The 27,899-nt window shown below is 59.6% G+C and overlaps 2 protein-coding genes across 3 annotated transcripts; both read left to right on the forward strand.

The window, feature by feature from the left end:
• Positions 1-823: 823 nt before the first annotated feature.
• Positions 824-16,686, forward strand: LOC309400749 (IQ and AAA domain-containing protein 1-like; the record flags this gene model as incomplete). The annotated part of the gene is made up of 19 exons (XM_081969386.1): positions 824-903; positions 1,016-1,343; positions 4,599-4,718; positions 4,801-4,989; positions 5,271-5,342; positions 5,853-6,058; positions 7,163-7,247; positions 7,351-7,413; positions 7,571-7,646; positions 7,921-8,027; positions 8,438-8,548; positions 8,626-8,663; positions 12,341-12,423; positions 13,896-14,011; positions 14,671-14,862; positions 15,128-15,214; positions 15,492-15,669; positions 15,915-16,483; positions 16,588-16,686. The coding sequence occupies 19 exons, from the start codon at positions 824-826 to the stop codon at positions 16,684-16,686; spliced, it is 2,799 nt and encodes a 932-aa protein (XP_081825512.1).
• Positions 16,687-19,022: 2,336 nt separating this feature from the next.
• On the forward strand, positions 19,023-26,476 carry LOC309400781 (ankyrin repeat and SOCS box protein 10-like). Of its 2 annotated transcripts, none has more exons than XM_081969440.1 (5): positions 19,023-19,916; positions 22,135-22,402; positions 23,979-24,483; positions 25,445-25,558; positions 25,649-26,476. In XM_081969440.1, the coding sequence occupies exons 1-5, from the start codon at positions 19,637-19,639 to the stop codon at positions 25,832-25,834; spliced, it is 1,353 nt and encodes a 450-aa protein (XP_081825566.1). In that variant the 5' UTR covers positions 19,023-19,636; the 3' UTR covers positions 25,835-26,476. The 2 variants fall into 2 exon arrangements, with proteins under 2 accessions (XP_081825566.1, XP_081825567.1); XM_081969441.1 differs by lacking the exon at positions 19,023-19,916 and adding an exon at positions 21,543-21,956.
• The last annotated feature ends 1,423 nt before the right edge of the window (positions 26,477-27,899 follow it).

Raw genomic sequence — 27,899 nt, forward strand, 5'->3', positions numbered from 1 at the left:
TCTTCCCATCCTGCTTACAATCTTTTTAGACTGTTGCCTTCTGGCAGAAGATACAGAACAATTAAAACTAGGACCACACGTCTCCTGAATAGCTTTTATTCCAGAGCTACAAAATGCACTCAACAATGAATTAAAGGGCCACTGTCAGTGAACTGTTGGGCAGCACTAATTGGCTGTTGTGTGGATACTTGGGTGGTTTAGGGGCAGGGAATTTTTTTGGTGGGTGGGGGGAGTGTTTGGGGATTGTTATGTGTGTTGGGCCTTGTCTCTGGGGGTTATGTGAATTTCCTTTTATGTGTAAACTGTATACAATGACAATAAAGTAAAGTATAAGTGTCAAAATATGTATGGAAATGAGAAGTGCTCTGGCTCCAATATTTTTAATGTGTATTTAATAAAAACTTTTTTTTAAAAAAAACCCTTCTCCTAGGTGACATCAACCCTTTTCCCCGCCCACAAGCAGCCGGTGAAAGAGCCAAGGGGACGTGGGATGGGGCGGGGTGGGCGGTGAGGCATCCCGAACCGGTGTGGAGACAGCGGAGACGTCTCGCTCCAGACCGCCGGTCTTCCCTGGCCAGGCAATCCCCATGCTTGAAGCCAGTCTTCCTGGCTCTGCAGCCCACTCCCCACTCGGTGCAGCTGGCGGTGTGGGGGGGATCTGGCGGTGAGGGCCAGAGCAGGTGAAAGAGGTCTCGCGTGCTAGGTACTCCACCCGCGCCCATTGAAATTTTCGCGCGTGGACTCGCTGCCCTGCAAGATAGGCCAGGCCTGTCGCCCTCCGGGTTCGCCCGTCTCTATGGGAACGGGGTGGGGGTGAGGGACAATGCTGGTGGGCGGGGCTTACACTCCGACCTGCGAAGCGCCGGGCTCGGGGCCTGATCCAGGCGGGATCATGGCTAACAGGTGGGTGAGAAGGCGCCGCCCTGCGCTGGGGGAGGAAGGAGGGGGGGTGCTGGGTGCAAACGACTCGTGGGCCTTCCCACCGCCCACCTGAGCGTCTCTTGTCCGTCCGCAGCACCTACGGGAAGCTGTGGCTGGAGTCGCGACGGATCCTGAAGGAGCTTTTGGATCAGGAGCTGTCCGCCGAGCCCAGGAAGCCCGAGAAGAACCGGGCCGTTTTCTGGCACCGGTTGGCCACCCTCTTCCTGCGCTACGTGCAGGTGGCGCGGCGCCTGGAGGCCTGCTACGACCAGGTGGTGCATCCGCAGAAGCGTCTGGCGCTGCGCCCGCTGCTGGACAGCGTGCTGGGACGTATCTTGGAGCTGAAGCAGGAGCTGGTGCAGCTGGACCACTCCGAGTACCACTACATGGACCACGTGCTGGAGGAGCTCAAGCTGACGCCGGTCAGTCAAGGGTCGGAGGGAACCGTCCCCACACACATGCGCCCCTGTCCTGGAACCGACCCCAAACAAGGCCAGCAAGCCTATAAAGCGCGGGTACACGGCCCCACCCTTCATCCCAGGAAGCCTCGTCCTGCTCCTACAGCAGGGGTCACCAATACCCCGCCCCGGACCACGGCCCATTCCTATTTGCGCTGCGGTGGCTCTATTTTCGCTGCGGGGGCGCGTGCTCCCCCTCGCGCAAATGGAGAGCACAACCCTCCGATCTCCCCCCACCCCCGCAGGTCCCCAAAGCCGGAAAGTTTGGGGTCCGCTGCCCAGTGTTTAGATTGAGTTCATTTTACCGAGGGCATTTCAGATGAACAGAGTTGGAGGGGACTTTGTAGGTCATCTAGTCCAGCCCCCCACCCCACCCCCACCCCCACCCCGCCCAAGCAGGAGACCCCACACCATTTTTAACAGATGGCAGTCCAGTTTCTTTTTGAAAGCCTCCAGGGATGAAGCTCCCAGAACTTCGGAAGGCAACTTCTGTTCCATGGGTTGATTGTTCTTGCTGTCAGAAAATTCCTCTTTATTTCTAGGTTGAATCTCTCCTTGGCCAGTTTCCATCCATTTTCTGGCCTTCAGGTGCTTTGGAAAACACCTTGACCCCTTTCTCCTCTCTGTGGCAGCCCTCAAATATTGGAAGGTTGCTATTTTCATGGCTCCCCTGGTCCTTCACTAGATGAGCCATGCCCAGTTCCTGCAACCGTTCATCAGATGTTTTAGTCCCCGAATCATCTTGGCTGCTCTTCTCTGCACTCTTTCTAGAGTCTCAACATCTTTTTATAGAGTGGGGACCAAAACTGGATGCAGGATTTGTCATATGCAATAAAAAAGATGCTGAGACTCTAGAAAGAGTGAAGAGAAGAGCTCACCACCTGAACATGGAGAAGGAGAGGTGGTAGAACTGGAGAGGGAGACAGTTCTGAGATTTGTCCAACGTTTGGGACTGGAGCCCACTTTGAATTTTTGGCTCCTTTCAGCTTAGAACTGCTCCAAAGGAGGCCCAGAGATCGGCTGATAGGTAGGGAAAGAGAAGTCCAAAAGTTAGAATGGATGACCTCACAGGAAGAGCAATGGGCCCTTGGGAGCAACTTCCAGCGATAGGTTAAATCATCAGTAAGTCACTTTAAACATACAGTACGTGGGATAAGCACATGCCCATCACCCAGACAAAATTTAAAAAATGAAATCCAGGGGAAAGAAAGAAAACTTATTTTTTAAAAATAAGGGAGAAAATGGACCCCCAGGTCTTTTCCTCGGTTTCTGTGAGACCGTCCCTGCTGCCCCCCCCTTGCTCCTTGTGCCCCCCCTCCTGTGATTAGCTGTTGTTTGGGCTAATCCAGGCCTCCAGATGCCCAGTGGAGCCAGCCTCTCTATCTGCCCGTCCCAGACTAGCCAAGAAAGGTGGTGCCAGGGCACCAGGGGAGAGACTCACAGCAATTTAAGGTGATCTTGGGCTAATCCCACCCCCTTGGGAGCACCCACCAGCTGTACTGACCACGGAAAGATTTATGGCAGGTGCCTGGGAGAAAATCCACCTCGTGTGGAGTCTGGGGGTTTAGAGGAAGGCAGGAGATCAAGGAACTGGTTGTCGGAGTCTGCTGGGAGGAGGGGACACTCTGCCACCCATTTGCCCCAGAATGGGCATCAAGCAAGAAGAGCAGATAATCCACCCACGTTGCCAGGCCAGCTTCAGCTATCCTGAGGGGTGAGGGTCCCCATGGAGTTGGCATGGGGGGGGGGTTGGCTCTCTCCTCTAGCTTTGTGGCTGACCCCTTCAGTGGGTCACTACAGCGGGGGTCAGGGGTCTGCCTCACCCACTCAGTTGGGCCGTAGCATGACTGGGGTGCCCTTCACTTCCCAGGCAGATGGCTCCAGGCAGAGCTCACATCATTGGCAAATTGGATCAGTGCCCTTCAACTCTCTTCTACAGTACTTTGCAGAAATAAAACAATTTATTTATTTAGCAATGCAGAGGTTGCCTACATTCTTAGCAGTTCGGGGGGGAGGGAGGCTTAGGACGGATAACAACACAGGGAGACCCAAGGAAAAGGGCCAACCAGAAGTAGGACACCCCCCAAGGCTGTTCCAACAGGAATAACAAATGCAATGGGGGACACCCCCCCCAAGCCCTTTGCACAGCAGATGATCCGGGACAGAGGCCTGCTGCAGGCAGTGCTTGGTCAGACTCCCCTGTGAGCTGAGAGGCCCACCCCAAATCTCGAGGGCCGGTCGGCAGAGCTGCACCTGCTTTGTTCTCAGTCCCCCCCCAAAAGTAGAGTTTGGCAACCAAGAGACTCCTCTGAGGGTCCCAGTTTGAACAAGGAAAAAAAATTCCTATTCCTGGAGATTCAGAACCTTCTCAGTTAATCCAGCTTTTTTGGGGAGAGGCAGGGATCAGCATCAGAGGAAGTGAGCCTCTGGTGTTTGGTCTGGATTGTGGGCCGGTTGCAAATCTGGAGATCTGGAAATCTTCAGGATCGAGGCTGGGAAGCCCACAGCCAAGTCTCAGGAATCACACTTTATGGTCGCATTGCGATTCTATACTTTAAAATGTGGAGTGGTTTTTTTTTTTTGCTATTTCAACTTAGGGACTTATTGAAGGACAGGATATAACAATATCCCTTAGACTTCCTGCCTAAGCAGGGGGTTCGACTAGAAGATCTCCAAGATCCCTTCCAACTCTGTTATTCTATTCTAGTATATACTGCTTCACAGTGCTTTCCAGCCCTCTCTCAGCAGTTTACAGCCTCTTGCCCCCAACAATTTGGGGCCTCGTTTTACCCACTCGGAAGGACGGAAGGCTGAGTCAACCTTGAACCAGTGAGAATTGAACTGCGGTTGGCAGAATTAGCCTGCAATACTGCATTCTCACTCCTCACCCCTGCGCCACCGCAGGGCTCATCTAATTAGTAATAAACAATGCAAAAGGCAACAACAGATCAGTCCATCCTTTTCCCTCAGTCCCCCTCGGTGAGAAAAAGTCATAGGGTCGAATTCCGGGGGGGGGGGAACAGGGGGAAGGAAAAATTCGGGCCAAAGCGACCTCCCCCACTCCCAGTGTTTCTGATGCCACCCCGATTCTCGCAGAGTTGGGGGCTGCCCTCCTTCCCCCAAAGACCTGGGCTCCCCATACTTCGGTTGACTGTTCGAGCCCACCTCCTCTGGGTGGGTCTGGCTCTCAAGCTCCCACGCGCCCCTTCGTCTCCCCAGGCCGAGATGGAGGTGCCGATTCCCAAGTACTTCGTGAGGGAGCGGGCCAAGGTCCTGCAGGAGCGTCAGGAGGTGCTGGCGGGGCTCCTGGCCCGCATGGAGTCCTCCAGGGCCATCCCTGTGAGTACCGGGGTCCCCCCCTCCCCGCTCCCGTGGCCCCCCTTGGCTCCTGGCTGAGCAGCCCCTCCTTCTCTCTCCCCAGTCCCCGCATTCTCTGATTCTGCGGAACGAGGCGGTGAGGCTCATTCAGATGGCGGAGCGGATGCGCCAGGGACGACTCCGGGCCCACTTCATGGCCGAGATCCGGAGGGACGAGGAGCGCGAGCGGAAGGTCAGGGAGGGAGGCCCAGACGAGCCCAACCGGGACACGGCCGCCATCTGCATCCAGAGAGTAAGGACCGCTTTTGGCCCTTCCAGCCCCCCCCCCCCCACACACACACGCATGGCACCGCCTTCTCCCGCAAAAGCTTCATTGCTTCGAACCTCCCGAAGGTCCCTCAAAGCATGGAAACCCCCCCTGAGCTCTCCCGGCGCCAGAGAAGGCAGAGATCCCGATCCGGCATCGCCCGCCCGAGCGCAATGCCGGTTGTCGGGAGGTTCAAGACTTTGGGGGGGGGGGAGTTTCTGGGGGTCCCCCAGAGGCGCAGAACAAGCCCCGCTTCTTTCGCCCAGATCTGGAAAGGCCACGTGCAGCGAAGGCTCACTAGGATAGCGCGCACGGCCGAGATGGCCTTCATCGGCATGGTGAGCGCAGCGCCCGCCAGCGGGCAGCCCTGGAAAACCGGGAGGGAGGCGATGGGCAACCGGGGACGGGAACGTGGGGGGGGGCGAGGGGGCAGGACCAGCCGCGCAAGGAGAACCGTCCGGATCCCCCTCGCATCGCGCGGAGACACCCGGGCGCGCCGCTTGCGGTCCGCATCCCGAGCCGAGGCGGTGGCCGGCAGCCGTTCTGCGCGGTCCCCGCCCGCCCCGCCGCCCCCTCCCATTAGCGAATGTTTAGTTCAGCGTTTTAAATAATTGTGTCCTCGGAATGATATTTAAAATCCATTTGGGGCGCAATGAGGCGGGAAAGTGCCTGCGCGCCGCGGCCGCTGCCGGGCAGGGAAGCGCCGGGCGGGCATATTAGAAACTCATTACGGGGTAATTTACGCCTGGCGCCCGGCTCCATTTCTCCTAATGGCCTCTCCGGACGCCCACCCGCGTCTAGCCCGTCCCGCGCGGGGAGACGCTGACGGGACCCCGTCCCGCCCGCAGGAACTGGAGCCGCACCTTGCGGGCCCCTCGCCGGCCACGATCCGCGCCCAGCTGTGCGAAGAGCTGCGCCGGATGCGCCAGGCGGACTACGAGGCCGAGTACCGGGAGGCGCAGGAGCGCATCCGAGACTCCCTCCTGGAGCTGGAGGCGCCCAACCTGCGCGTGCAGCTGCGGGAACAGCTCCGCCAATGGTTCATCGAATGCCGGTGAGAGGGACGGGGTGGTGGGGGTGGCGCGGGAGGAGGTCTCTTCTCCAGTCCCTCCCTCCCTCCCTGCCTCCTCCCTCCCTCCCTTCCTTCCTTCCTTCCTTCCTCCTTTTCTTATTGATTGATTGATTGATTGAATTTATATTGCCATCTATTTGCTCATGGTGACTCCCTCCCTCCCTCCCTCCCTCCCTGCCTCCTTCCTTCCTTCCTTCCTTCCTTCCTTCCTTCCTTCCTTTCTTATTGATTGATTGATTGATTGAATTTATATTGCCATCTATTTGCTCATGGTGACTCACTCCCTCCCTCCCTCCCTTCCTTCTTCCCTCCTTCCCTTTCTCCCTCCTTCCCTTTCTCCCTTCCCCTTCTCCCTCCTCCCTCCCTCCCTTCCTTCCTCCCTCCCTCCCTTCCTTCCTCCCTCCCTTCCTCCCTCCCTCCCTTCCTTCCTCCCTTCCTTCTTCCCTCCTTCCCTTTCTCCCTCCTTCCCTTTCTCCCTTCCCCTTCTCCCTCCTCCCTGCCTTCCTCCCTCTCTTCCTTCCTCCCTTCCTTCCTTCCTTCCTTCCTTCCTTCCTCCTTTTCTTATTGATTGATTGATTGATTGAATTTATATTGCCATCTATTTGCTCATGGTGACTCCCTCCCTCCCTCCCTCCCTCCCTGCCTGCCTCCTTCCTTCCTTCCTTCCTTCCTTTCTTATTGATTGATTGATTGATTGAATTTATATTGCCATCTATTTGCTCATGGTGACTCCCTCCCTCCCTCCCTCCCTTCCTTCTTCCCTCCTTCCCTTTCTCCCTCCTTCCCTTTCTCCCTTCCCCTTCTCCCTCCTCCCTCCCTCCCTTCCTTCCTCCCTCCCTCCCTTCCTTCCTCCCTCCCTCCCTCCCTTCCTCCCTCCCTCCCTCCCTCCCTTCCTTCCTCCCTTCCTTCTTCCCTCCTTCCCTTTCTCCCTCCTTCCCTTTCTCCCTTCCCCTTCTCCCTCCCTCCCTCCCTCCCTCCCTGCCTTCCTCCCTCTCTTCCTTCCTCCCTTCCTTCCTTCCTTCCTTCCTTCCTTCCTTCCATACCCACGGATGCCTGGAGCCTCACCCTTCATCCTGCTCCCTTCAGTGACCTGACTGGCCGTTTCCCTGACTACCCAGAGGAGGAAATTGGGGGCTGTGAGGTCCTTTTTGCCCAGAAGACCCCTGAAGAGGTAAGGCCTGGCAGGGGTGGGCAACTGGCTCTGGGGATGGCAAGGCCACCTCTGCTCCACCTTGCCTGGCTGAGAGCCCCCTCCCCGTCTTCCCCGTCCCCAGGTGAGGGCTGAGCTGGACCTAAGCAGGATGGACTCCAAGAAGGAGAACGAGCCCAAGGAAAAGGCGGAGAAGGAGCCGAAGGAAAAGGAGGAGGAAGAGAAGAAGAAGGGGAAGGGGAAGGAGAAGAGATCGGTGAGGTGGGGGGGTTGTCTCACCCCACCCTCTTTGGAGAGGCAGCCGCTCGAGAGGCAGCACTGAAGGGTCTGGTGCTTCACCCCAGGAGGAAGAGGAAGGGCTGAAGATGGCTCCCTCCAGGTTCCTAGCCACCATCCATCAGGGATTCCTGCGGTACACGGGTGAGCAGGAAGGGGTGGGGTGGGTTGTCTCACACTCCCCCCCCCGCAGGAGTTTCTTTGAAAGACCAGCTGGGAGATGCAGGTGGCAGGCGGGATCTCTCCCCTCGGCAGGGCAAAGGCCCTCACTCTCCTGCTTCCATTGGCTGCTCTTGGGCTGCCCGGGAAGCCCAGCAGCAATGGGAGGTGGGGGCAGATGGGGGCTTGCCAGCATGTCAAGTTCCCTTCTCAGTTGGGGAGGGGGCTCATGGGCCGAGGCCCCTTGCCCCTTCCTTAGGCTGCTGGAGCGAGAACGACGAAGCCACTAACTTCGAGCAACGCTACCAGCCGGATCTGATCAGGGTGCAGAAGAGGAGAGAGATGGAGACCGAGATCCGGCTGCAGGTGGGCAGCCCCGCCGGTGGTGGTGGTGGTGGTGGTGGTGGAGGAGGAGGCCAGGCTGGGTGTCGGTTGGGCAGTAGCCAGAGAGGCGTCATTGGCGGAGAAGAGACAGAAAGAGAGGAGAAAGAGAGGTAGGGGGAAGGAGAGAGAGAGAGAGGAGAGGGAGAGGGGGGAGGGAGGGAGAGGAGAAAAAGAGGAAGAGGGGGATGGAGGGAGAGAGGGAGGGAGGAAAAGAGAGGAGGAAAAGGGGGAAAGAGGACAGAGAGGAGAAAGAGGGGGAGAGAAGGCAAGAGAGGAGAGCGGGAGAGGGATGAGAAAGAGGGGGAGAGAGAAAAGGAGGAGAAAGAGCACGGGAGAGGGAGAAGGAGAGAGAGAGGGAGAGATATGCCCTCTCCCCGCCTTTTCTCCCCCAGGTGGACGAACTGATGCGGGAGGAGCTTCGGCAGCTGCGCCTGGCTGTTGACCAGGAGGAGACCAGGACTCAGAAGGCCTCCAAGAAGGGCACCAAGGTCAGGTCAGGGGGAGTGCGGGGGGGGGGGGACCCCAAAGCCCATCCTCCACCCTTGGTTGATAGGAAATGTTCCCTTTCTCGAAGCAGACGAAGAAAGGGAAGAAAGAGAAGGACCTGACGCCAGAGAGGTACTCTGCCCCCTCCTGCCCCAAAGACTTCCTGAAGGGGACCGGGACTGCCTCTGTGTGTGTGTGTGTGTGTTCCCCCCCACCCAGCATCACCCCGCAGCCTCTCTTTCAAGCCACCCACCCTGCAGCTTGTGTGTCCCCCACCCCCCACGAAGAGGGTCCCGGGCTGTCCAGTAAGATTCCAGCCGGGCTGCCCCATGCCAAGAATGTGCCAAGATTCGGCTTGTCGCCTCACCGGCGGATAACAACGTTCTGTGCCTCTGATGGAGCGCCATGTCATCTCCCAGCCCGCGGGGCAGAATAGCTTCTTCTTCAGAAAATGGGTTTTTGATGCTTTTGCTACAGAAAACTAATAGGGCTGACCCCCTCCCTCCCCCCCATGGAAATTCCGGCATCCCCTTCCTCTCTGCTGTGCCCTGAATCCTGCAACGCTTGGGAACTTCAGAACGTTTTAGGAAGGGGCTTTTAAGGTGCCCGACACAGAAGAGATCGTGGGGAGACCTCAAAGGGGGGGGGGGAGAAGTTGGTTGGCCTCCTTCTGCCTTAGGATTGCTGTTCATTTCTTGCTAAGCCTTTCCCCAGAGAGCTCCACAGACGCCCCCTCCCCCCACATATGGCAGGCTTCGGGCAAACCCTGCCCCAAAGAGACTAAGTGACCTCTCAGGTGCCTCCTCCTCCTCCTCCTCCCATGGTTGAAGGGAAGGGATACACTTGTGAACCTGGATGTGGACATGGGCGGGTGGGGGGGAAGCATATAAGCACCGATGCAACGGAGGAGAAGCAGCTGCACCCTTAAACCCAGGAAGGGCCTAGCGAGCCAGGCAGGTGACCCAGGGAAGCTGGTTCCGGAGAGACAAAGCCAGGACTCCACTCATCAAAGTAACTCATCTTCAGAGAAGTTCCAAAATTCTGGGACGGGGGGAGCGGCTCACGAAACACCCTCTGCTCTCCCCCCCCCCGTGCATGCAAAGGAGATCAAACGGGTGCAGACAGAAAATGGGACTGGGGGGCTGCGCTTCCTCGGCAAGGAAAGCCAGAAAGAAACCCCCAAGACACCGAGGCAGCTGGGTGCTTGGAAGGAAAGCTCAGACCAAAAGCATCTTCACAACAAGAGGAAGGAGACGGAAGAGATGCCAGGATTGGGGAGAGGACGGGGCTCCCCAACTCCCCCTCTGCTCTTGCCCCCTCCCCCCAAAGGAGCTGGGTTTGGGGGGTTTAATCAGGTGGGTAGGGAGCCTGTGGCTACCAGTCCCGAGTCCCCCACCTGAAGGGGCTTCCTGATGCTGCCTTGGAGCCCCTTTGGGAGGTCATGGAGGATGGGGGTGCTGCCAGGGGGCCTGGAGAAGGCCTTTGCCCTTCAAGAGAGGAGGAGGGGGAAAGAGGGGCTAGGCAACCCACAGACCTGGCAGGAGTCCACAGCGGCTTCACAACTCTCTGCCACAGATGGGAGCCCTGAGCAAGGAAGCAGTGGCTTGGTCTTCCTGGGCGTCCCTCCCACCTTCTTCTCCACAGAGTAATCAAATTGGGGTCCCAGGGGATGTGACGGGCCCCGGATGCGTCCGCTTCTCATTTGGCAAATGAGCTTAAAAACAGGCAGAAAGCAGGCTCCCCTTTGGGGGAAACACGGCCGCCAAACCAGGCCCTGGACCGCTGCAGAGGGCTTGGATGGGGGCCGAGGGTGTTTGGTGTTCTTTGCATTGACGGAAGGCAGGAAAAGCCCACAGAGGCTGGGAAGCTGCAAAGCACATTCCAGCCAAGCCCTCTGGGGCCTAAGAACCATGAAAGCAACCAGGAAAGGGGGTGTTTTTTGAGGGGGGGGAGACCAATCTGGGGTGCAGCACCAACACACAAGGAGGATTGGGCTGGTGAGTGCTAGGCTGCTCGGGGGCCAACATCAGGGCACAGCTGCAGACCCTTCCCCCCTCTCTGGCCCCTCTCAGGGCAGCTTGAGTGCAGCAGCACTGCTTTGGGCCCCCACGTTAGCCTGGTGAAGAGCAGGAAAAGACCCTTGTCGGGGCTCCAAATAGCATCCAAACGTAAATCAGAGGCAAAGGATTCCTCAAAGTTCCCATTGATGAAGAGAGCCATGTTGGCCCATCTGGGAAAAACCAATTCTTAAAGCTTCCTGGGTTTTTCCCCACCCAGTTGAAAGTTCAAGATCTTGGCCCCCCCCCACAAACCCACAGGCCCACCCCATGGCCCAATCTCCCACTGCCACGCTGGCAGTTCCACCCCTCCAGTTCCTGTCAGGTGCAGAGACAAAGGATGACCTTGGCTTTCTAGAAAGAATTTTGTTATGGCTACCTATCATCTAACTCCGTACAACCCCCCGTCCCATTTTCCCACAATGGAAAATGCATAGTAGAATGATAGAAAGTGTGGCAGGGACAAAGATCCAAAAGAAAAACAAGGCTGCAGGCCTGGCAGCTTTTCCTTTCAAACTTTGCAGGGAAACCTCCCCTCAGAAAGTGGGTCTGGAGAATAAAAATGGAATGTTTATTTCAACTGTGTGAATGTGGGCAGGCACCCACCCTCCCCTTTCCTCCCCTTGCCTCCCCTTGCCTTCTCTTTCCTTTTTCTCCTTCCCTTTCCTTCTTTCAAACCTTGCCACTTCCCATTTACTGGCACATCTCCAGGTGAGTTTCCTTCTGGGGTGGTGCTGAGTTGGCCCCACCTCCAGTTGCCCAGGGCGAGTTGTTCTCCACCTACCTGGAGGCACCCACCTGGCCACGCCCACTAGCCCTGTCCTCCTAGGCCCGCCAGGGACAGTCTCTTCTTCAGGCCCATAAGGCTGGCGGGCGGGGGCCAGTCCAGGCAGTAGCAGGAGGGGGAGGGGATGGAGCTCATTTCAGCTGCAAGGAAGCAGGTCTGATGCTGGAAAGCATCCCTGCCGGTCACTCGTGACACAAGCGGGTCTCTCTGGCAGCGCTGGGTCTCCTGTGCTGGAGGTGAGTAAGAGGCCGAGTGGCCCATCACCACGGAGGTCGGAACGGTTCCGCAAAAAAAGCAGGCATGAAGGTGGCTGAAAACGGCTTCTCCGCAGCCAGCCAGGATCTCAGCGAGAGCAACGGAAGCAATAAATTGTCAGGTCCCGGGCACAAATCCCCCTGTACACCACGGACACTTGTGAATCGCATTTCACACTAGGGACCCAAAAGGACCCCCCCCCCGAGGAGGAATTCTGCCCCTGACTGTCCTGAAGTGGGAGTTGGTTGACCTCAGGACAGGGATGGTTGTTGCCCGGAGGTTTCTCCTAAAGGACACAATTCCCAAAGGCCAATTCTGCCTTAGGAGTTCTTGCTCCTACAAAAGTGTGGAATATTTACATTAATTGTAAGTAACAAATAATTGCTACGGTTGTGTGTGTCTTATTCCCCAAATGCCTGCCTTGTGTGGAGGGGATTCGGGGGGGGGGATGGCCCCTGGGCAGACACCCCCATCTTTCCCCCGTCAGGTATTGCAGAGGGTTCAAATGGCCATCTTAGCAAGCCCAGCCTCCCCCGAGACCCTCCGAGGCTTCAAGCTGCCTCCGTTCAGAGTCTCTGCTTGACTCCCCCCTGCTCATCAGCTCCTTTGCTGGGCTGAGTGTGGGGGTCCCCTTGCCCTGGGGGCTTTCCCTACCTTCTTCAGCTGAGGCTGCAGCAGCACCCAAGGGGGCCCTCTTCTTTCTCCTCCAGGACCATCGATTCTCTCTACGAAGAACTGGTGTTCCAGGGCATTATTAAGAAGTCCCCGAAGGTGCAGCTGGCCGATTACTCAGGTCAGTGGCCATCCCCATCCCTCTCCTGGTCAGAAGCCCCCCACCCAGTGGTTGAGGACCTTGGCAGGCCACAGCCCATAAAGTTCTCTTGCTCTGTGGCTGACCAACAGCAGAGGCTGTGGAACATGGGTGGCATGGCCACGTCCCCCTCGTTCCTCACCCTCGGTCTGGTTCAGCTTCCTCCCGGGTGCTTGGGGGTCCATGGGGGCTTCCTGATGTCCCCTCCATGGCAGAAGGTGGAGGGTCTCTTGGCTGGATGGTGTGCCACTGGCCGATGCCGTAGTGGATTTGCCCTTCCCGTTGCAGGTCCCGGATGTCTGCCTGCTGGGGCTATTTGGGGGGCTTGGTTCTGATATTTGGGGGTTGTCCATCAAGTGCACTTCCCACGGTGGTGTCTGCTTCAGGTGTCCTTGTAAACTCCCACCCTTCTCCTCACCACTCAGCCGCCAAAATGCCACTGGCCACCCAAGACAGGAACCTGAGCTCAGGTGGTAGAGAAGCCTGCTTCGTCCTGTTTTTTGGCCAATGCCCCTCCCCTTTGTGGAGCCACCTGGGCTTAGCTTCAAGTGGCGGCTGCAGCTCTGGCACCTGCCCCTTAAAGTGTGCAGGAGGGCTCAGGCAGCACCTTCATCCCGCTTAACAAACCGTCACCTAGGCTGAACCATCCGGATTAAGGTTTCCGGCTGTCCCAGCTTTCCTATCACCCTGCACCATTGGGTGGGTGGGTGGGGGGGGGAATTGAGGGGATAAACCCTGCCACCCTCAGCCAGCCTAGCCCTCTGAAGGTGGGTGGGGAAGGCTCTGCTGTGGAGGGTGGAGGCTCAAGGGCAGCTCGGGGACTCTGGCAGAGGCCCACCACAGCGGTCTTTTGCTTCAAGGAGAGGAAGGATGGCTTCTCCCCAGGTGCCAGGGTGGCCCCAACCAGCAGCCCTCCAGAGGCAGACAAGAGGGCCCTTTTCCTGGGGGTGGGGGGGGGAGGCCTGCAAGGGAAGGCCAGTGAGGAAGGACCCTTTGCCCGGTGCTTGGCATTCTTCCCAAATTCTTTCTGCCCTGGATTTCCATTTCAATTCTTAGCCTGCTCAGCTCCTCTGCCACTCTGTGGATGCCTCGCTCATTCTGTGAAGTGGTGGGAGTCTGGATCCGGTGGCACAGGGTGTCAGCCGTGCTGGACCAGGGAGAGATTCCCCCAAAGCTGAAACCCCTCCAGCCCCATTGGAAGGCTGCCTATCTGCCCCCGTGGAGGCGGCCCTCGAGCCTGGGTGCCAGGAAGGGCCTGTGGGATGCCCAGCTCCTCCCCATCTTCCCCCCCCCACCCCATGTAGACTCACCCGGGCACAGTTGCTGTTGGTTCCCGGCAGCTTAGCTGGCCCTCCTTGGTTGAAGACCCCTGTCAGCCCTCAGTCCCCTGTCCTGGAGCCCTTCGGAAGAAACCCCAGCCGGCCTTCCGCACTGAGCATCAGCTCTCCTTGCAGGGGACTTCTGCTACCTGGGGGCTCTCTTGCGCCAGAAGAACATCGAGCCTGTTCCTTCCATGCTGGACGTCCGGCAGAACATTGTCCTCTATGCTATCCTTCCTTTGGGTAAGCCTGTAAGCCCCTCCTCCGGCCTTGGGGTGTGTGTGTGCCTGGGTCAGTTGGGAGCCTTTGGGCCCCAGTCCTACTCCAACCTTCCTCTCTCTCTCTCTCTCTCTCTCTCTCTCTCTGTCCTCTCTCCTCTCCTTCTCTCTCTCTCTCTTCTCTTTCTCCCTCTACCTTCTCTCTTCTGTCTCCCTCCCTCTACCTTGTCTCCCTCTCTCACCCTCTCCTTCTCTCCCCCTCTTCTCTCCCTCCCTCTCCCTTCTGTCTCACCCTCTCCTTTTCTCCCTCCCTCTACCTTCTGTCTCACCCCCTCCTTCTCTCTCTCTCTTCTCTCCTGCCATCTACCTTCTCTCTCTCTCTTCTCTCCCTCCCTCTCCCTTTTCTCCCTCCCTCTCCCTTCTCTCTATCTTTTCTCTCACTCCCTCTACCTTCTCTCTGTCTCTCTCTCCTCTCCTTCTCTCTCTCTCTCTTCTCTCTCTCCCTCTACCTCCTCTCTCTCCCCCCTCCTTCTCTCTCTCTCTTCTTTCCCTCCCTCTACCTTCTCTCTCTCCCTCTCCCTCTCTCTCCCTCTTCTCTCTCTCCCTCTCCCTCCTCTCTCTCCCCCTCCTTCTCTCTCTCTCTCCTCTCTCCCTCTACCTTTTCTCTCTCTCTCCCTTCACCAGGTTCCCAGACCGTGCATGAATTGGCCCCCCAGGTGAGGTCCATCCTCCTGGCCGGCCCCCCAGGCACAGGGAAGAAGATGCTGGTCCACGCCGTCTGCACTGAGACGGGGGCCAATCTCTTTGATCTTTCGCCAGACAACCTGGCCCACAAGTATCCGGGCAAGGCCGGCCTCCAGATGCTCATCCACCTGGTCTTCAAGGTAGAGAGCCCTGGGGCGGGGGGCGGGGGAGGGGCAGCCTGTGGGGAGAAGCCGGAGCCGATTGGGAGTGGCAGGGAAATGCCCCTCGCCAAGGGGAGGGGGCTCCCCTCTTTTCTCTCCCGATGCTGGAGACGCTGGCTGGGGAAGAGCAGCTGGAGGGTTTGGGGCACCCTTTCCAACTGGACCCCCTGAAACTCTCCTAATCTTAATTGTGACCCCAGGCTCCTGCTTCCTCTGACTTTCTGCCCCCCCTCCCCAAACGCAGGTGGCCCGCATTTTGCAGCCCTCCGTGCTCTGGGTGGGGGGTGCGGAGAAGATGTTTTACAAGAAGGTCCCCAAAGAGGAGAAGGAGGTGAGTGGGGCCTGCGGGGGGTGGGGGGGTGGAGGCTTCCTTCTTCCACTGGCATATGAATTGGTCCAGGGTCTCCTGCTTGAGCAAGGGGGTTGGACTGGATGACCTCTGGGGTCCCTTCCAGCTCTGCTCTGATTGATCTTCCTCTGGCCGGCCGTGGGGGCTTGTAGCCGGCCAAAGCCCCCTCCTCCTGATGCTGACCATTCCCTGGGACTTTCTGCCTGGATCCTGATCTGGGGTGGGGGGGTGGGTGGGGGGGAATGGCTGCTCCCCACAGCTGGATCCCAAACGGCTGAAGAAAGATCTGCCTAGAGCCCTGAAGCTGCTGAGTCCCGAAGACCGTGTGCTGCTCATGGGCACCACCAGCAAGCCTTACCTGGCAGACCTCAAGGCCCTGGGCAAGGCCTACGAGAGGCTCCTCTTTGTCCCCCAGCCGGACTACGCCGCTCGCTACGGTGAGGAGGGAGGAGGGGCCGCTCTTCTGCTGGGGGTGGGGCGGCTGCAGGCTGCATGGGGGAGGCCTTCCGGCTTCCTCTTCCTCCTCCCTCCCCCCCTCCTCCTCCTCCTCCTCCTCCTCCTCCTCCTCCTCCTAGTTTCCCCCTCCCCCTCCCCCCCCCTGCAGAAGCCTCCCTGAGACCAAGGGGCTTGGCAGAGCAGAGCATGCCCCCCCTCACCCCCGCCCCCCCCTCGCCCTCCGCAGTGACCTGGCAGTGGCTGATACAGAGGCACGGCGGAGAGGTCACCAGCAACCTGGACCTGAGTGCCCTGGCGAAGGTGTCGGACAGCTACAGCCAAGGCAGCCTGGCGAGGGCCGTGAAGCTGGTGCTGACCGAGCGGCGCCTCTTGCAGCTGGCCAAGAAGCCCCTCTTGGCCACCGAGTTCCTGCAGATGCTGGGCCGGGTGGACCCCATCTACCCCGAGGAGCTGGGGCTGCTCCAGGTACCCCCTCCCCTCCTCCCTCGGCCTCCGCAGGCCTTTCCCAAAGGGAAGCGTTATCAGGAGGGCCTGTTGGAGTGCAGCATTGCAGGCCGACTCTGCGGTTCGATCCCGGCCAGCTCAAGGTGGGCTCAGCCTTCCGTCCTTCCGAGGTCGGTAACAGGCAGAGGACCCAGATGGCAGAGCTCCTTGGGACTTTTCCCACCTGGTCCTCTTCGTGTCTCGCTTCAGCCGCCCACCCAACTTTCGGAGGGGGCCACTGTTGCCTTCCTTGTTTCCCCGTCAGGCTCACCGGGGGCGCCCCACCCTCTTCACCTGTATAAAGCCGGCAGTGTCATTTCCCCACCCCCTCAGGGCAGAGAGGGCAGCCGGGGAGGCCATGAGGGCCCATCCAGCCACCCAGTTAGGTGAAGGTGCCCTTTGGTGTCTTCCCACAGGACTGGTATGACAAAACTCCGCTGGGCAGAAGGAAGCTGGAGGAGGAGGAGAATCTGCCGGTGGCTGCGGGCCCAGAGAAGCTGGGGCAGAAGAAGTGACGCCCCCTGGCGGCCACAGAAGCACAATTCTGCGGAGGGCAGAGGGGTCTCTGGAAGGGGGGGTGTTGCATTAAGAATGACCCTGGCACGGTGCCCAGGACAAGGAACCCAGCACTGCCTTTTGGTGGCTCTGTGGGAGGTGGGGTGGGGAAGGGGGCTTCTTGTGGGGAGTCCAGAAAGCCGACGGCCTCATGGCCACCTTGAGCCAAGGGGGCACGGAGGGTAGAGGGGTAGGAAGAAAGGAAATGCTCTCCACAGGTGACCCCAAAGTCCGCCCCCTTCCCCTTTGTGGTGAGACTGCAAAGCTACCAAATCTCTTGGCTCCGCCTGCATTTAGGTGAAAGTGGGGGAGGGTAGTTCATTCAGAAATGGGGAGGGGGAGGCAGCCTGCTGGTTAAGGCCCCTGCTTGTTGCAACCCCTTGATGGGGGTCGCATTCCTCCCAAGACCCAGGCAGACGCAACAGAGCAGATCCTGTTTTGCTGGGGAGGGGGCCCTAAGGGAAGTGGTGGCAGCCGGGCAGCCGAGGGCACAGGGAGGCCAGAGGCTCAATCCGGCCTCTCTGCTTCCTGCCAGCTACTGGACAGGAGGCCTGGCTGGTGGAGGGGTTTGCAGGACCCCCTAACCCCTGCCAGGCTGTGTGTGGGAGGGACCAGGGCCCGGCTGCAGGGACCCTCCGAGATGGCTGACAGGGGGCGGGCAGGACTGTCTATGTGGGCCTTGCAAGCAATCCTCACCAGCCATTGGGTGGGCCAAGAAGACCCTTCACTGGAGCCCCATCCAACCCTGAATCCGAGCCCCCTTCCTATTGGGACACTGGAAGCCTTTCTCCCCCTGCCTGTCAGGCCCCCAAGGGTGGAGGAAACCTTGGAAATCTGCCCAGCTCATACCCCCCCTCTCCCCCCCCCGAGGTCATCGTAACGCCTAGTGTGACCTTCCAGACACCAAAGGCCTTTCTGCCCTTCCGCGTGAGGCCCCCTTTGGAGCCCGTCTTTTGCCCTGGGACAAGGAAGAGGCCTCTGCCATCTGCTTCCATGGGACTGGGCGTTGTTCCAGGATGGCTGTGGTGGTGGGGCATCGCTGGGCCTGGAGGAGACCCCAGAAACGTAGGGAAGAAGGGCGAGAGTTTTGAGGGAGGGGGACGATTTCCCAATGGTTTCAGTTGGGGAGGGGGAGAGGTTTAGAGACTTCGCGTTCTAACTCGGGGGGGGGGTGTCAAACTCAATTTCATTGAGGGCCACATCAGGGTTGCATTTGCCCTTGGGGGGGGGCGTTGGGCGTGGTGCAGTCAGGGTGGGCATGGCCAGCTCAACGCCACTCGTGTCGGGGGGTACCTGTGCTGGCCCTAAGTGCTCTGCCAGCGGAAAAGGGACCTCGGGGAGGCTGAAGGTTTTGCTGGCAGAGGGTTGGCAGGAGGCCTTGCAGCTGAAAACGGAGCTTGGGATGGACACACGGCCACACGGCCACCCCAAGCTCCATGCCTCCTGGCAGAGGCACCGGGGGCTGGTCCTTCACTGTTTCCAGGGGTGCCCCACGGGCCACATCTAAGCACCTTGTGGGCCGCACCCAGCTCATGGGGCCTTGAGTTTGGCACACCTGATCTGACTGAACTGAATTAATTGGATTTAGAGACTGCTGGGTGGTGATGGGGGGGAAAGCACGGTTATCTCTCCCCTCCCTCCCCTCACAGGGTGTCTCCTGTTGGCTGTTCCACTGCATAAACCATCACCAGAAAGGGAGGGAGGGAGGGAGGGAGGGAGGGAAACAGATGAGCTTCCCAAAGACAGCAAGTCAAACTTTATTAGCAGCCCACAAAACGACTGTCAGAAAAATGAGTCAGCTGAACCGAGGACTGAGGTAGGAGCCACTGCAAAGCCAGCCGGGGCAAAGAGGAGGCCTGTGACTGCAGCAAAATATCCAATGGGAATCATCATCTTTTCATGACTCCATAATCCTTTGCAGGGTGGTGTCTGGACAACTGAATCGGGCTGAGGGTTTACTGGCTGGATGCCCTTCCCTGTCACCAATGCAGAGTTTTGTTCAGCAGATAAATCCTCATTGTGTCCACAGAGAGAGAGGTATCTGCGTCTACCTAGGCTTGAACTCACAGCCTCCTGAGCTCCACCTCTAGGCCACCGCACCACAAAATATCCCATGGGAAATGCGTCATCGACAAATGTGGATGCTGTAGGGCAGAGTTCCCGACCTTTCCTGGTTGTTGGGCCAGAGCGGAGGGAGGGAGGGAGGGAGGGAGGGAGGGGGGGGAGGGGAAGGGAGATGGCTTTGTGAGAGAGGTAGGTGCGTGTGTGTGTGAGCACCCGTCGGGTGAGTGGGGCCACGAGCGCTCGTGCGAGTAGGGCCACCAGTGCCCATCATGCTTCCGTGAGGCCCCAGCACCCTAGATATTTGCACTCATCTGGCCCGGTTGCTGAAAGGCCGTGGGTCGTGACCCACAGGTTGGGAGCCCCTGCTCCAGCGGACTCTGCAACGAGCAGTGGATGCACCCGGCTGCTGGCGCAGTGGGTTAGAGTGCAGCGTTGCATACTAGTGGCCCACGGATTTAAAATGATGAATTTAGCCGCCCCTGAGGTCCAAAGAGGTTGGTGACCCCTGATCTAGTCCAACCCCTTGCTCAGTCAGGAGACCCTACCTACACCACTTCTGACGGAAGGCAGCCCAGCCTCTTAAAAGTCTCTAGGGATGAAACTCCCACAACTTCCGCCCCAGGGGTTGGTTGATCTCCTCACTGCCAGGGGGCCAGGCTTGGCACGGAACCAGGGCTGCCTTGGCACACAAGTGGAATATATTTTGGGAAGCCATGACCCACCGGCAGATGATCTAATTCTGGCTGCCAAAAAAAAAAAGAGGCTATTTATAGGGGCTCCGTCAGGGCAAGGAGAGGCTTCGCTCGGTGGCTGCTCGCTGGAGGCCGCCGTTCCTCCAGGAGGGCCATGGCACGCTGCCCCTCCTTCCCCGGCCCTTCCAGGAAGGACTTCCAGGAGCTGCGGGAGGAGCCCAGGCCTGGCAGGGGGGAGGGCGCCGAGATGGCCAGGACCCTGCAGAGCAGGAGGGCACAGGAGGGTCCCCTGGAGTGCCGGGACCCCGTGGTGCAGAACGCCCTCTACACGGGGAACCTGGCCGAGGTGCAGCGCCACTTCTCCGAACGGTCGGCGGTCAACCTGCTCATCCACGCTGAGGGTCAGGACCTGCGCTGGACCAGCCAGAAATGGGGTAAGAGCAGGAGGGAAGCTCGGAGGCCTGCGGGGTGCTGCTGCACCCCTGCGCGGCCGATGCTGAGCTGGCTGCAAACTGGGGGGGCAGCCTGAAATCTGTCTGCCATCTGTCAGAAATGGTGTGGGGTCTCCTGCTTGGGCAGGGAGGTTGGACTAGATGACCTGCAAGGCCCCTTCCAACTCTGCTCATCTGTAATCTGTAAATCCCGCCCCCACAGCCAACTTTCTGCGGCCAACTCCCAGTGGGACAGTTTGAACGATTCGATTGAATTATTCAAAATAAATAATAAATTATATTTTTCCATTCACATTTCATTTTCTCCCTGCTCTTGGCGTCTTTTCTTGGATGATTCTATTCTACCATTTCTTGGAGGCCTCTGGACTTTCTGTTTTTCTTTTTGAAGACATTTCGCTTCTTGTCCCAGAAGCTTCTTCAGCTCTGACAAGATGGTAGGGAAGGGGAGGATTGGTATTCCTTTGAGGCAGCAAGAACAGAAGCCTCTTCAAAAAGAAAAAAACCCCAGAAAGTCTAGGGGCCTCCTAAAAACAAGCAGCTTTGGGGCAACCAGGAGGATGAAGAATCTCTACAGAACTTGGAGAACTTAATTTAACTCTTCTTATGCAATGAGTTGGGCGCGGCACATTGGCTGCGGTGAATTATCACCAACCTGCCACAGACCTACCAGCCTGCTTCTCTCTTCCACCTGGAGGAAGGGCTCGCTAGGATGCCCGGCTGGAGGGGCCGGAAGTGAGCTGTCCCACTGCAGCGCTTGTCGCCCTGGCTTCCTCCAGAAGGGAATGGTCCGGTGGGAGTGGGCTGCCTCCTGTCCATCTCAGCCAAAAGCTGCCAGGCCTCCTTCCTCCTCCCCGGTCTCTCCATGGGGCAAAATCTGCTTCATCTCAAGGTGGGGAGGGGGCACACCTTGAGGCAAACTGTCAATGAATCTTTAAATAAGTTTATTGTTTAAAAGTAGCTCAACTCTAAGCTTCTTGGGGGAAGGGAGGCCAAATTCTTGGACCTTGGAGGTCTTCTAGTCCAGCCCCCTTCTCAAGCAGGAGACCCTAGACCATTTCAGACAAGTGGCTGTCCAGTCTCTTCTTAAAAGCCTCCAGTGACAAAGCACCCACAATTTCTGGTAGCAAGCAGTTCCACTGGTTAATTGAACTCACAGTTAGGAAGTTTCTCCTTAATTCCAGGTTGCATAGTTTAGTTTTCATCCATTGTTTCTTGTCCTGCTTTCTGGTCCTTTGGAAAATGGAGTTTCTCCTCTTTGTAGCAGCCCCTAATACTGAAATACTCTATTCCAATAACATAATAATATAATATTATAAATAATAACGACAATAATATATTAATTTGTAATGCTACTACTACTAACAACAGCAGCAGTAGTAGTAGTAGTAGTAGTAGGTAGTAGTAGGTAGTAGTAGTCCAGAACCAAAGTGATTCCTGAGAGGAAATGGCTCTTAGTAACGGTAACCCCAATCCCCTCTCCCTAAAAAACCACCAAGATTTACACTAGCTGAGCTTTCCCCCGGGATGTGTGAGCACAGAGGCTGGGCCTGAATCACCTGGTGCCTAAGCCCTACGGTCTGGTACATAAACTTATATAAATGTAGTAAGTGCTTCTTGCTACGGGACCTTCCAGATGGCGCACTCCGGGGGTCGCTCCCATCGGGCAGGAAAGCCTACCCCCCCCCCCGCGCCGGCTACCCTTAGCGCACTTGAGCGCCGCTCCTGCCGGCCCAGGCTTTGCCCTTCCCCAGGCGCCAGGCCAGGTGTTCCAGAGTTAAAGTCCCCCGCCGCCGGGGAGATCGTCCGTCTCCCTCCGGGGAAGAGGCGCAGCCATGGAACCCATCTCGACGTGTAGGGCGCGGGGAGGGGCGCAGGCCTTTTGGCAGGCCCTGCTGGCGGGCGACGGCTCCACCCTTCTGTGCTGCCTGAGCGACCCCGAGAGCGGCGTGGGCCCCAACTCCGTCTTCGACACCAGCGATTCCCAAGAGTGGCAGCAGTATCGCTCCAGTGCCCGCCAGCTGAGTGCGTGGGGAGGGAGCGCGCGGAGTGGGGCCGGCCAGCTTCACGGAGAAAGGGAGGGCGGCAACTGTGGACCCGGGGGTCCCACTCCCGCCTTCCTTTCTCCCTCTGCGCGGGTAGGGAGCTGGGGCTGGGAAGGCCGCCCACCCCCAGCGGCTGACCCTCCGCCTTCTCTCCGCAGGGCTGTGGTCTCTGACCTACGAGCAGGAGCTCACCACGCCGCTGCACATCACGGCCAGCCGCGGCTACCTGGACTGTTTGCGCCACCTGCTGCTGCGCGGAGCCGAGGTGGATCTGGCGCCCGGTGGACAGACCGCCCTGCACACGGCTTGCGCGGCAGCCACCGCCGACTGCGTCCGGCTGCTGCTCTCTTTCGGCGCTGACCCCGGGGCTGTCTCCGAAGGCGGATTTCAGCCGCTCCACCTCTGCCGGAACCCCGCTTCGAGCGAGTGAGTAGCTCCGCCTCGCGACGCCCCGCAGAGCAACAGCCGAAGGCTCGCCCTGAGCAGCTGCCTGCGGCAGAGGAGGGGAGGGGGCTTCGGGAAGCTTTGGGGCGTTTGAAAGTACCCGACCGTTAGGTCCCCAGAGTCGGGTTTCCATGGCGTGTTTCCCCCCTTTTGGCTTTTTGAATTGTTGCAAAACGGGGCAGGTGGAAGCAAGAGTCCGATCCACCGGCTCGTGCCAAATCCTGCAGCGCTCTTTTGGATCCGGCTTCTCCCAGGTGTCGGGGCAGGGGGGCAAGGCGGCCAACTGGAAGGAGAGGCCGCTAGGCCGTGTCTCGGAACCAGCCGCGAGGCTCGCGAGTTCTGTGCGGGAAGGGGGGCACAACGGGGGTGGGCAATGCTTCTCCACCACCCGCTCAGCCCTGAGGTAGCCCGTTCTGTCTGCGTGGGGCTGAGGTGGCTCCCCGCGCATGGGACTCCTTGACTTTTCCTTTCTCGAGTAGTGGAACCGCCACATCCAAAGGGAAGGGCAGCCGCAGCCGCTCGGGATGTCTCCCAGCCTCCCGCGAAGCGATGCAAAGCCCTCTATGTTCGCTGGAAGTGTTTTGGCCCAAGAATCGCTGGAGGCCGCCAGTAGGGGCCGTCCACGGCGTCTTCTGGGCCCCCAAATCATCCAGCCGTCCTGGTGACGGAATGGGACAAGTTGCCACGGCCCATTCTCCGCGGGGAACAATTCGCTGTGCAGGACAATTGAACAATTTAATGATTGAAAATCAATGTAATGTTTTAAAATCAGTTTAAAAAAACATTTTAATTTCTGTCCTTCGCATTTCATTCCCTCCCTCCTTTGGCATCGCGTCTTTAATGCTTTTATTCCACCCGATAAAAAGAAATATTTCTTGGATATCGGGGTAACTCTCGTGGCGCAGGGAGTTGTTCTGCGGCGACTTGTCCCGGCCTTTCCTCGCTACCAGGCGGCAGGAGCGGTGGAGTAGAAGCGGGTAGGAATTTAAAACGGCTTCACTCCGGCCTTTCCCCGCTGCCCACCGAAGCGCCTTCTGCCCCCTCGGCTGAGAGTGGCGGGCTGCCCTAGGGCCCGCGCCACACTGACCTCTTCTGCGAGACAGCGCCCGGCTTGGACGTCGTTTCATAGAAAAGAAGAGCTTGGGCGCGGCGGTGGGGGAGGGGAAGGGAACGAGGTGGGGCCACTGCGTAAAAGGCAGACGGGCGCACGGTAGCCTCTTCAGCTCAGCAGTGGGGAAAGGCCCTTTAGGAAACGACGGGGCCGAAAGGGGGTGTCGTCTTCCCAGCTACTCCGAATAGCCCTGGGCAGGAGAGGCGCCAGAGGCTTCGGGGGTCACCAATCCTCGAGTCCGCCTTCCCTGCTGAGATGCCGTCTTAAAGAGGACTCCGTGTGCCGGGCCTTTCCTTGCGAGGGAGGGGGCTGGCGAGAAAGAAAGGCGGACCCCCAGAGCGGGAGCTGGGCTTGGGGAAGGGGTCGGGCCGCGGTTTGGCCAGGTTTGGGGTCTCAAGAAAGACCCGCCAGCGTCACTCCCTTTCCCGCTGTTTCCCCCTGTTCCAGGTGCGCCCGCCTTCTGCTGAGCCACGGGGCAGTGGTGAATTGCGCGTCTGAGGAGGAAGGGGATACCCCGCTGCACGTGGCGGCTCGGCTGGGCTTGGCGGAGCACGTGCGTTTCTTCCTAAGCCACGGAGCCGCCCTGGAGGCCAAGAACGCCGAGGGGGAAACACCGCTGATCTCAGCCTGCGCCCTGGCCCATTCCGCCCAGGCGGCGGACGCTTACTACGAGGTGTGCCGGATGCTAGTGGAAGCCGGCGCCCGGGTGAACGCCGCTGACCGCGATCGCCAGCGACCGCTGCACCAGGCCTGCAAGAACGCCAACTCACGCGTGGTGGCGCTGCTCCTGGCCCACGGCGCCAACGTCAACATCATGAGCTACAGCGGCAACACTGCGCTCCACAACGCCCTGCAGGTGGCGGCCTACCGCCTGGAGCACCGGCCGGAGTTGGTGGTGCGCCACCTGCTCAACCACGGTGCGGTGCGCGTCTGGCCAGGGGCGCTACTCAAGGTGCGAGTCCACCCGGTCGCCACGCGGGACGAGGAGGCGCCGGCCTAGCAGGAACCGCGGCTTCTCGCCTCCCGGGGATGAGAGCGTGCGGTCTCCAACTCCCCTCTCCCCCTACGCAGGGGGACAGCCGGACTGCAAGGGGCGTGGGGAGTCCACGCTGGTGGTTGCCTGTCCCCGGGGATCACGAGGCTGCCCCGCTTAAGGCCGCGGCCGGCTCTCTTTGGCCAGGCTCGTGAAGAGGGGAACAAGTTGACAAGTTGGAGGGGAACTTGTAGGTCATCTAGCCCAACCCCGTCCTCCCAAGCTGACCCTTCACCATTTTTGACAGAATGGTTCGAGCTGGGCGGCGCAGGGCAGTCCAGACGTGCAAACCTAGGGTGCCCCGGGGCTGCCCACGTCCCTTCGAGCTCTTAGCCAACTTCGGGATTTGGGTTACTGTCCCCCCTGGCCAGGAAGTTAATGGAGGGATTCGTGGAGAGGCAGAATGTATACAGGCTTGGCCGCCGCCTGTAAAGTCCAAAGGAAACGTAGGCGCCTGCGCAGCCCCCTCTTGACTTCCTTAAGCCAACTCGGCTCTTCGGCTTCGAGGCTCTCTTGGCTAAGCGTGAGGTTTGGGCCACCAACCCACACGGTCAAGCAGCGGCCTGACAGGAGGGAGGAGGCGGATTCAGCGTTTCTGTTAACCGCGTGTTGCGCTGCCGTCACTTACGCCCTGGTTGTAATGGGTGCGAATTGCAGGGCTCTTCCCTCGGGTCCCGATGGCAGAAGGGGTGGACTGGCTCGTAGGTACCCCAGGAAAGCAAAGGCAAGCAAGTCTCGCCCTCCACGCCTCTTCTTTGGCCACTTCTGCGCTCTTCCCCAACCTTTAGCGCCGTCTTCATGCGGGGATTCGGGCCCGAGATAGCCAACCTGCGCTCAACACTCACAGCCCCCCTTCTCTTCCTGCCCTCCCTCCCCACAGGTGCTGCGCCACTGCTGCGCTTCCCCTCGCACGCTGGAGACCCTGCTCAACTGCTACGTGGGAGTGCCCGCCACTGAGGCCTGGCAGCAGGCTGTCCCAGAAGAGCTAGTGCAGGTGAGTCGGTGTGAGGCCAAGTGTCCCGGGGGGATTCTCCTGCCGGGGTTGCCTTTCCCGTTCTCACGACCCCCGCTTCCCTCTTTGCAGCAGCACCCACGGTTCTTCCAGTCCCTCTTCGCTCTCGGCCAGGGACCCCGCAGCCTGCAACACCTGGCCAGGTGCGCTCTCCGCAGCTGCTTGGAAGGCCGCCTCCCCCAGGCCCTGCCCCACCTGCAGCTGCCCCCCGCCTTGCATCAGTTCGTGCTGCTTCGCTTCGAGGACGTCCTTTACTAGCCGCTGGACCGCCCCTTCTCAGCCCCCCTCCGGGGCTGGTAGTCGTCGGGGGCTGCCTGTAATCCCAGCCGAGTGAAGCGGCCGCATCAGCCCAGCCCGGATAGGTATGGCGGGGCCCTCTTCCACGGAAAGCCCGCTGCGCCTGGAGCACTCCGACCGATCCGGACGACGCGGGGAGGAGGCGGTAGTGAGGGAGGATCGCCCGTCTCGGCGGGAAACTCCCCGAGGGTAGCCTGGAGAAGGACCCAGGGATCTGCCAGAGATCCGGAAGACAAATAAGGCCGTGGATGTGCACGGGGGCCGCGCTCGCTTCCTGGGACTGGGTGCGGAGAGACTCCCTGCCGGCTTTACGGGCCGGCCTCCGGTGAGGTCGAGCACACCAAGCCAGGCAGAAGCTCCAGGCGCTTGGACACCCCGATCTGCTCCGGCCTAGCTCCCTTGCAAGCCCCTGGACCATTCCGGCGGCTTCCCTGGCGGAGCACTGGGGTGGCTGCTGAATTCCCCAGAGTGAGAGAACCCCCCCCCGCCCAATCCTCAAACTGACGTGGCGCGCTGGAAAGGCAGGTGAAGGCAAACCGGAGAAGCGGCAGGAGAAGCACTTTGTCGCCCGTCCGTTCACCCCACCTCTCTTCCCCCCCCCCCCCGCCCGCCCGCCTTTCGCGTGTGGAGAGCTCCGGGAAGCTCCCTGCTTTTTTGTAGATTGGCCACGTGTGGAATAAAGAGGCTGCTTCCCCGTAGTGCGTGGCTGTGGCTGTGTGTCTCCTCCGCGTTCCCGGCACAAGCGGAGGACGGACGGGTCCAGCCGCGGGAGAAGGGCCCTGCGCAGCCTAATGGCTGGGCAGATTCCCAGACAAGCGGGCCCTGCTGCCCCTCCAGCAGGTCACCGCCAGGCGGCGCTGCAGGTCGCAGCTGGATGTGGCTTGCAGAGGACGCTTTGAACGGGGGGGGGGCAGCGGCGGATGAAAGGATGGGAGGGGGGTGTACTGGCGTGACTGGGAGGGGGCCGGCCCCTTGCCTTGCTCGGGACAGGACTCGCGTCCCTGCCATAGTGTGAGGGTCCCGTGTGGTCCCGTGCAGGCCTTGGCGCACAGTGTCCATTTGATGCCCTGACTGGGAAAGGACACCGGGGAGTGGGGCATTTCTCTGAGCACTTGGGGAATCTTTCGCCTCGCACCTTCCACCTGGCTTTCCCCCAGGCAGCCTGCTCCTGTCCCCTTCCTGCCCCGATTCTCGGAGAAAAGCCAGCATCCTTCCGAGCGCCCGGAGGTCCCCCCCCTCCCAGGAGAGTTCTGGGCGCAACAGGTGCGGGAATTCATCGCTCCTCGCTCCGTTTGCCCCAAGTAGGCAGAGGAACAGGTGAGTCCCGGGCGCTTCCTGCCTCGGAAAGGAAAGGGCAGCGACAAGGGGCTTGCAGGGCGGCCCATTCCCCTTCTCCCTCCGGCTCTGCGAGACAGGAGAACGGTGGACGGGGCCACTTTTCTCCCCCCCCCAAAAAAGGACTAAAGGATCTATCGGGGTGGCTGGCCAGGAGCTCTGGTGGGAAGACCCTAGGCAAGAGCCGTGGCAGGAAGACTGGCACTGCTTCGGTTGCCCTCGAGCGGGAGAAAACGAACGATGGGGGGAAATCGGGTGGGTCAGCGTGCCCAGAGCCAGGGTGTAGGAGGGCTCTCTCCCAGCGATCGGACAGAGCCGAGCGAGGAGGGCAGAAGGAGGACTGGCACATCACCGGGCAACGTCCGAGCCACCCAAGGACCGTCAAGCGACGCGACCCGTTCATCGTCCTGCCCCGAGAAGAGGGAGGGAGCGGCCAGGGGAGTCAATTGGTGGGAGAGTCCCTTAGGGCCCCTCCCCCCACCGCCCGCGGGGCAGCTGGTGCCGCCCAGCCCGACAAAAGGCCCTTGTGCGCCCGGCCGGTAATTGGCAATCATCAATCACCAGTCATAATGGCTGATGAGGCGGGAGGGGCGGCGCTTCCCAGGGGCCCCCTGGCCGCTCCAGTGGGAACCCGCCGCTGCTCCCTGGCCCGGCCGCGGGGCGGGCGACTCTGGGGGGAACTCAAGCGGAA

This window comes from Natrix helvetica, assembly GCF_964273705.1.
Source record: "Natrix helvetica genome assembly, chromosome: W".
Taxonomy (NCBI): domain Eukaryota; kingdom Metazoa; phylum Chordata; class Lepidosauria; order Squamata; family Natricidae; genus Natrix; species Natrix helvetica.